The 8,748-nt window shown below is 48.9% G+C and overlaps 1 protein-coding gene across 2 annotated transcripts in view; it reads right to left on the bottom strand.

The window, feature by feature from the left end:
- Positions 1–585: 585 nt before the first annotated feature.
- fgf17 (fibroblast growth factor 17) overlaps positions 586–8,748 on the bottom strand; it is a 28,704-nt gene continuing 20,541 nt past the window's right edge. For both annotated transcript variants that reach the window (XM_070865469.1, XM_070865470.1), the window contains exons 4-5: positions 5,103–5,209; positions 586–961 (exon numbers count right to left, since the gene is read on the bottom strand). In XM_070865469.1, the coding sequence (XP_070721570.1) occupies positions 668–961; positions 5,103–5,209 (401 nt within the window). In that variant the 3' untranslated portion in view covers positions 586–667. The remainder of the gene's footprint in view (positions 962–5,102; positions 5,210–8,748) is intronic.

Below are 8,748 nucleotides of genomic sequence, written 5' to 3'. Positions count from 1 at the left end.
CCACTGTAATGTATGCCCCCGTGAGAATGCTCACAGGTGTGGAGAGCTGCTGCGTCATGAGTGGCTGAGCCAGTCACGTGATGTTCACAAGACTCAATAAAACCCCAGCCAGTTGAGTGCGGGGGATCCACGACGGGGCAGGTGGTTGTGAGCCCGGTGGATGAACCGGTAATGTGTCGTGTGATTGTTAAGTCTTTTGCTAATAAACCAACTAGTTCTTAATAGCAATGTGTTGCTGTGAATTCTTAAGCAAAGTGCCGGTGAAGCAAATACATTACAGGTCTCATCCGAAAGCCGGCAGAATGTTCTTGAGAACGGTGCCCATGTTCAACAGCTTCCAAAGTACCTCATTGGCTGTCTAGCGCTTTGGAACGTCCTGAGGACGTGAAAGGCGCTACAAAAAGGCGAATGCTTTCTTTATATTGCAACCTAGCCAATGTGCTATCTAATGAAGCCAAAGACATTGTCCTTCACGGTTACAATCCAGCACACATTAAACAGCCTTTTATTTTTACAACCTTGTTTCGTTTATTTTTTTATTTAATAATTTTTTTTTTGTGTTTTTTTTTAAAAACCTGCTTATGTTCCAGCGTCTACCCATTAAAAGGAAGTATAAAAAAATAAAACATCTTATTTAAAAAATATTGCAAGTCCCGGGAGTGGCCCTCTAGGTTCGGTGCCTTCGGGGCTGACGTGTTCTGCGAGTTCTTTTGGTGACGGGGTAATTTATAAACTCAAAGTGCCTTTGGCGGTCCCGGTTCGGGAAGAGAGGCTCCCCTTTGAAGAGTCTTTTCATGAAGTGGACCTCTCGTTGGTTTTGCCGGGTCTTTGTGGCTTTCCTGGGCTGGCCCTTGCGGGTGAAGGCCATGTACCACCCTTGGTACTTGGTGTTCCTCAACGCGGTGTAGTTGTTCTCCAGCAGGATCTCCGTGAAAATGCAATCCTTGCCCTTCCCGACCAGCTGCGGGAAAAAGAAAAGACCAATGCTGCTTTTAAAATTTACCGCCACGCTTTCCTTAGCTGGAAAGAAAGAACGGGCTTGCTGATGGGGTATGGGAGCGGCCATTTAGGAGAAATTTCTGCACTCAGAGGGTGGTGAGTCTTTGGAATTCTCTGCCCCAGAGGGCTGTGGAGGCTCAGTCGTTGAGTATGTTCAAGGCTGAGATCGATAGATTTTTGGATATTAAGCGAATCGAGGGATAGTGCAGGGAAGTGTGGAATTCTCTACCACAGAAAGTTGTTGAGACCAATTCACTAAATATATTCAAAAAGGAGTTAGATGCAGTCCTTACTACTAAGGGGGATCAAGGGGTATGGTGAGAAAGCAGGAATGGGGTACTGAAGTTGCATGTTCAGCCATGAACTCATTGAATGGCGGTGCAGGCTAGAAGGGCCGAATGGCCTACTCCTGCACCTATTTTCTATGTTTCTATGTTTCTAAAGTGGAGTTGAGGTCGAAGATCAGCCGTGATCTTATTGAATGGTGGAGCAGGCTCGAGGGGTTGAATGGCCTCCTTCTGTTCCTAATTCTTCTTATTATAGCGGTTATGTCACAGGACGAGTAATCCAGGACTAATGATCCGGAGACGTGGGTTCAAATCCCACCACGGCAGCCGGGGAATTAAAATTCGGTAAATAAATCTGGGATAAAAAGCCAGTGCCAGTAATGGCGACCATGAAACTGCCGGGTTGCCGTAAAAACCCGTCTGCTTCACTGGTGTCTTTCAAGGAAGGGAATCTGCTGCCCTTACCCGGTCCGGCTGATATGTGACTCCAGACCCACAGCAATGTGGTTGACTCTTAACTGCCCTCCGACCTGGCCTGGCAAACCGTTACAACAAAGTCAGCACTGTGGGAGCACCTTCACCACACGGACTGCAGCGGTTCAAGACATCGGCTCACCACCTTCTCAAGGGGCAATTAGGGATGGACAATAAATGCTGTACATAGAAACATAGAAAATAGGTGCAGGAGTAGGCCATTCAGCCCTTCGAGCCTGCACCGCCATTCAATATGATCATGGCTGATCATGCAACTTCAGTACCCCATTCCTGCTTTCTCTCCATACCCCTTGATCCCTTTAGCCGTATGGACCACATCTAACTCCCCTTTGAATATATCTAATGAACTGGCCTCAACAACTTTCTGCGGTAGAGAATTCCACAGGCTCACAACTCTCTGAGTGAAGAAGTTTCTCCTCATCTCGGTCCTAAATGGCTTACCCCTTATCCTTAGACTGTGACCCCTGGTTCTGGACTTCCCCAACATCGGGAACATTCTTCCTGCATCTAACCTGTCCAGTCCCATCAGAATTTTATATGTTTCAATGAGATCCCCTCTCATCCTTCTAAATTCCAGTGAATATAAGCCGAGTCGATCCAGTCTTTCTTCATATGTCAGTCCTACCATCCTGGTTTTTAAAAAAAATGACATCATGCTTTTCACACCTTCAGGACGTTCCACCGTGCTTCACAGCCAACAAAGTATTTTTTGAAATGTGATCACTGTTGTTTTGTGGCCCGCAATTTGTGCACAGCAAGCTCCCACAACTTACCAGCCCAGCACTTCTGCAGGAATAATTCCCATCAACAATAACTACACCATCTTTAAAGGAGTGAAACATCTCAAGATACTTCACAGGAGTGTTACCAGTCAGAAATTGACAATGAGACCACATGAGGAGATAAAAATACAGGTGAAAGGTCAAAGAGGTAAGTTTTAAGAACATAAGAAATAGGAACAGGAGGAGGCCCATTCAGCCCCTCGAGCTTGTTACACAGGAACAGGAGGAGGCCATTCAGCCCCTCGAGCCTGTTACACAGGAACAGGAAGAGGGCCATTCAGCCCCTCGAGCCTGTTACACAGGAACAGGAGGAGGCCATTCAGCCCCTCGAGCCTGTTACACAGGAACAGGAGGAGCCTATTCAGCCCCTCGAGCCTGTTACACAGGAACAGGAGGAGGGCCATTCAGCCCCTCGAGCCTGTTACACAGGAACAGGAGGAGGGCCATTCAGCCCCTCGAGCCTGTTACACAGGAACAGGAGGAGGCCATTCAGTCCCTCAAGCCTGTTTCACAGGAACAGGAGGAGGCTATTCAGCCCCTCGAACTTGTTAATCAGGAACAGGAGGAGGCCATTCTGCCCCTCGAGCCTGTTACATAGGAACAGGAGGAGGCCATTCAGCCCCTCGAGCCTGTTACACAGGAACAGGAGGAGGCCATTCAGTCCCTCGAGCCTGTTTCACAGGAACAGGAGGAGGCCATTCAGCCCCTCGAACTTGTTAATCAGGAACAGGAGGAGCCCATTCTGCCCCTCGAGCCTGTTACACAGGAACAGGAGAAGGCCATTCAGCCCCTCGAGCCTTTTACAGAGGAACAGGAGGAGGCCATTCAGCCCCTCAAATCTGTTCCGCCATCCAATGAGATGGTGGCTTATTAGATTTATTCAGTTGGCTTTCCCTGGCGCACATGTTCACCCTTTCTGCCACCTTCCCTGGACGGCAGATTAGTAAAATGACCCCTTCCGAACCTGAGGGGGAGAGACGCCTTACTGAAAGGTTCCAAGGGGAGAGACGCTCAGAGGCCGTGAACCACAGCACCTCGGAAGATAGGAAAGAGAAAATGTTAAATAAGACGGGGTTTCTGCTCCTATCTGCTGACCTTTAGTTGTGCGATGGATGGAGATGGTCATCTGAGGCGGACACAAAAGATCACATGGCCACTGTTTGAAGAAGAGCAGGGAAGTTCTCCCCGGTGTCCTGGGGCCATTATTTATCCCTCAATCAACATCACGAAACCAGATTATCCGGTCATTATCACATTGCTGTTTGTGGGAGCTTGCTGTGCGCAAATTGGCCATCACAGCCAATGTGATCATGACCAGAAAATCTGTTTTAGTGCGGCTCTCCCTCAGTACTGCCCCTCCGACAGTGCGGCTCTCCCTCAGTACTGCCCCTCCGACAGTGCGGCTCTCCCTCAGTACTGCCCCTCCGACAGTGCGGCTCTCCCTCAGTACTGCCCCTCCGACAGTGCGGCTCTCCCTCAGTACTGCCCCTCCGACAGTGCGGCTCTCCCTCAGTACTGCCCCTCCGACAGTTCGGCTCTCCCTCAGTACTGCCCCTCCGACAGTGCGGCTCTCCCTCAGTACTGCCCCTCTGACAGTGCAGCACTCCCTCAGTACTGCCCCTCCGACATTGCGGCGCTCCCTCAGTACTGTCCCTCTGACAGTGCGGCACTCCCTCAGTACTGCCCCTCCGACAGTGCGGCGCTCCCTCAGTACTGCCCCTCCGACAGTGCGGCGCTCCCTCAGTACTGCCCCTCCGACAGTGCGGCACTCCCTCAGTACTGCCCCTCCGACAGTGCAGCACTCCCTCAGTACTGTCCCTCTGACATTGCGGCACTCCCTCAGTACTGCCCCTCCAACAGTGCGGCGCTCCCTCAGTACTGTCCCTCCGACAGTGCGGCATTCCCTCAGTACTGCCCCTTCGACAGTGCGGCGCTCCCTCTACTGCCCCTCCAACAGTGCGGCGCTCCCTCAGTACTGTCCCTCCGACAGTGCGGCACTCCGTCAGTACTGCTCCTCCGACAGTGCGGCGCTCCCTCTACTGCCCCTCCGACAGTGTGGCACTCACTCAGTACTGTCCCTCCGACAGTGCGGCACTCCCTCAGTACTGTCCCTCCGACAGTGCGGCATTCCCTCAGTACTGCCCCTTCGACAGTGCGGCGCTCCCTCTACTGCCCCTCCGACAGTGCGGCGCTCCCTCAGTACTGCCCCTCCGATAGTGCGGCGCTCCCTCAGTACTGCCCCTCCGACAGTGCGGCGCTCCCTCAATACTGCCCCTCCGACAGTGCGGCACTCCCTCAGTACTGCCACTCCGACAGTGCGGCGCTCCCTCAGTACTGCCCCTCCGACAGTGCAGCGTTCCCTCAGTACTGCCCCTCCGACAGTGCGGCGCTCCCTCAGTACTGCCCCTCCGACAGTGCAGCACTCCCTCAGTACTGCCCCTCCGACAGTGTGGCGCTCCCTCTACTGCCTCTCACGGACTTGGAGCCACACTTACAGCCCCCGGTAACTGTGCAGACTTAGCTTTGCTCACACACTTACTTTTCCCACCAGTTTCCCCCGTCTGTTCATGCAGATGTAGTGTCCCGTCTCCGCTCCCCGGATTCGCACCCGGCTGTCAAACGTGTCTGTTTCCACCAGAAGTTTTGCTGCAAGAAAAGAATCCTCCGTTAAACTAATGGTCTCCTTCAGTGAGGAGCCGGACCCATACCTGCTGAGCAATTGGACAGGTACAGGACACACGTCCTTGGTGTGGGGGCAGGGGCGCGGAGGGAATAGGCCGCTGCCACATACAGGAGGTGAGAGGTTGGGTGAACAAGCTCAGACTTTTCCCCATTCTCTTCGGGGATTATGGGTATTCGCGTAGGTTTTCCTAATCCCCCAAAATAGATGGAGAGTAGACCCTGTAGCTTCACTGACGCCCGCCCCACCACCCCCCCCATCTCCACTCCCCCACCCCATTCATGAATTACTGCCCTGAGTTCCCGCAAGGAGTATAAATTCATAAAATGACCCTCCCATAACCAAGGATTAAAGACCTGTTATTCCATAAGTAAACCCCCCAAACCCCTCAATTAGATTCCAGTCTGTAACTCACTCCCGGGTATCTGTTAGTCTATATATAACCCCCTCCCCCGAACCCCTCGATTAGATTCCTGCCTGTAACCCACTCCCGGGTATCTGTTATTCTATATATAAACCCCCCTCAACCCCTCGATTAGATTCCAGCTTGTAACTTAGTCCCGGGTATCTGTTATTCTATATATAAACACCCCGAACCCCTCGATTAGATACCAACCTGTAACTCACTCCCGGGTATCTGTTATTCTATATATAAACACCCCGAACCCTTCGATTGGATACCAACCTGTAACTCACTCCCGGGTATTTGTTATTCTATATATAAACTCCCTCGAACCCCTCGATTAGATTCCAGTCTGTAACTCACTCCCAGGCATCCGTTATTCTATATATAAACCCCCGAACTTGATTAGATTCCAGCCTTTAACTCACTCCCGGGTATCTGTTATTCTATATATTAACCCCCTGAACCCCTCGATTAGATTCCAGCTTGTAACTCACTCTCGGGTGTCTGTTATTCTATATATAAACCCCCCGAACCCTTCGATTAGATTCAAGCCTGTAACCCACTCCCAGGTATCTGTTATTCTATATATAAACCCCCGAACCACTCAATTAGATTCCAGTCTGTAACTCACTCCCGGGTATCTGTTATTCTATATATAAACCCCCCTCGTACCCCTCGGTTAGATTCCAACGTGTAACCCATTCCCGGGTATCTGTTATTCTATATATAAACCCCCGAACACCTCGATTAGATTCCAGTCTGTAACTCACTCCCAGGCATCCGTTATTCTATATATAAACCCCCGAACTTGATTAGATTCCAGCCTTTAACTCACTCCCGGGTATCTGTTATTCTATATATTAACCCCCTGAACCCCTCGATTAGATTCCAGCTTGTAACTCACTCTCGGGTGTCTGTTATTCTATATATAAACCCCCCGAACCCTTCGATTAGATTCAAGCCTGTAACCCACTCCCAGGTATCTGTTATTCTATATATAAACCCCCGAACCACTCAATTAGATTCCAGTCTGTAACTCACTCCCGGGTATCTGTTATTCTATATATAAACCCCCCTCGTACCCCTCGGTTAGATTCCAACGTGTAACCCATTCCCGGGTATCTGTTATTCTATATATAAACCCCCGAACACCTCGATTAGATTCCAGCATGTAACTCACTCCCGGGTATTTGTTATTCTATATATAAACCCCTTCGAACCCCTCGATTAGATTCCAGTCTGTAACTCACTCCCGGGCATCCGTTATTCTATATATAAATCCCCCGAACTCGATTAGATTCCAGCCTGTAACTCACTCCTGGGTATCTGTTATTCTATATATAACCCCCCAAACCCCTCGATTAGATTCCAGCCTGTAACTCACTCCCGGGTATCTGTTATTCTATATATAAACCCCCCACACCCCTCGATTAGATTCCAGCCTGTAACCCACTCCCGGATATCTGTTATTCTATATATAAACCCCCCGAACCTCTCGATCAGATTTCAGCCTGTAACTCACTCCCGGGTATCTGTTATTCTATATATAAACTCCCCGAATCCCTTGATTAGATTCCAGCCTGTAACTTACTCCCGGGTATCTGTTATTCTATATATAAACCCCCTGAACTCCTCGATTAGATACCAACCTGTAACTCTCTCCCTGCTATCTGTTATTCTATATATAAACACCCCGAACCCCTCAATTAGATACCAACCTGTAACTCACTCCCGGCTATCTGTTATTCTATATATAAACCCCCCGAACCACTCGATTAGATTCCAGCATGTAACTCACTCCCAGATATCAGTTATTCTATATATGAACCCCCCTCATACCCCTCGATTAGATTGCAGCCTGTAACCCACTCCCGGGTATCTGTTATTCTATATATAAGCCCCCGAACCACTCAATTAGATTCCAGTCTGTAACTCACTTCCGGGTGTCTGTTATTCTATATATAAACCCCAGAACCCCTCGATTAAATTTCAGTCTGTAACTCACTTCCAGGTATCTGTTATTCTATATATAAACCCCCTGAACCCCTCGATTAGATTCCAGTCTGTAACTCACTCCCGGGTATCTGTTATTCTATATATAAACCCCCTGAACCCCTTGATTAGATTCCAGTCTGTAACTCACTCCCGGCTATCTGTTATTCTATTTCTAAACCCCCTGAACCCTTCGATTAGATACCAACCTGTATTTCACTTCCGGCTATCTGTTATTCTATATATAAACCACCCCGAACACTTGATTAGATTCCAGCCTGTAACCCACTCCCATGTATCAGTTATTCTATATATAAACCCCCCGAACCCCTCGATTAGATACCAACCTGTAACTCACTCCCGGATGTCTGTTATTCTATATATAAACTCCCGAACATCTCGATTAGATTCCAGTCTGTAACTCACTCTCGGTATCTGTTATTCTATTTCTAAACCCCCTGAACCCCTCGATTAGATTCCAGTCTGTAACTCACTCCCGGGTATCTGTTATTCTATATATAAACCACCCCGAACCCCTCGATTAGATACCAACCTGTAACTCACTCCCGGCTATCTGTTATTCTATATATAAACCACCCCGAACCCCTCGATTAGATTCCAGCCTGTAACCCATTCCCATGAATCTGTTATTCTATATATAAACCCCTTGAACCTCTCGATTAGATTTCATTCTGTAACTCACTCCCAGGTATCTGTTATTCTATATATAAACAGCCCGAATGTTGGGTCAGAGAGCAGATACCTGGTCTGGCAGTTTGATCAGGGGCTGGTTAGCGATGAAAAGAAGGGGTTAAATACAACGGAGTATTGACACCACTGTGTCAGCCAATGAGTAGGAGGTAGGGCGGGGCTTTCCACACACAGAGTCCAGTTTACAACAAACAGTAAACAGACTCTATTTCCTCAACAAACAATAAACAGAATCTAGTTACTCAGCAAGCAGTAAACAGGGTCTACTTAAAGCAGCAAAGCGCAATGATTAGAGGATAGGTACATGATACAAATGATGGGCGTACAATCTACCTTACAACGATGATTGACAGGGGAATTACCCAATCATCTCCATCTGGTCGGTGTTTGCGGCAT

This window comes from Pristiophorus japonicus, chromosome 22 (genome assembly GCF_044704955.1).
Source record: "Pristiophorus japonicus isolate sPriJap1 chromosome 22, sPriJap1.hap1, whole genome shotgun sequence".
NCBI lineage: Eukaryota > Metazoa > Chordata > Chondrichthyes > Pristiophoridae > Pristiophorus > Pristiophorus japonicus.
Note: the sequence above shows the minus strand (reverse complement) of the source record. Positions and strands in the feature narration are given on the sequence as shown.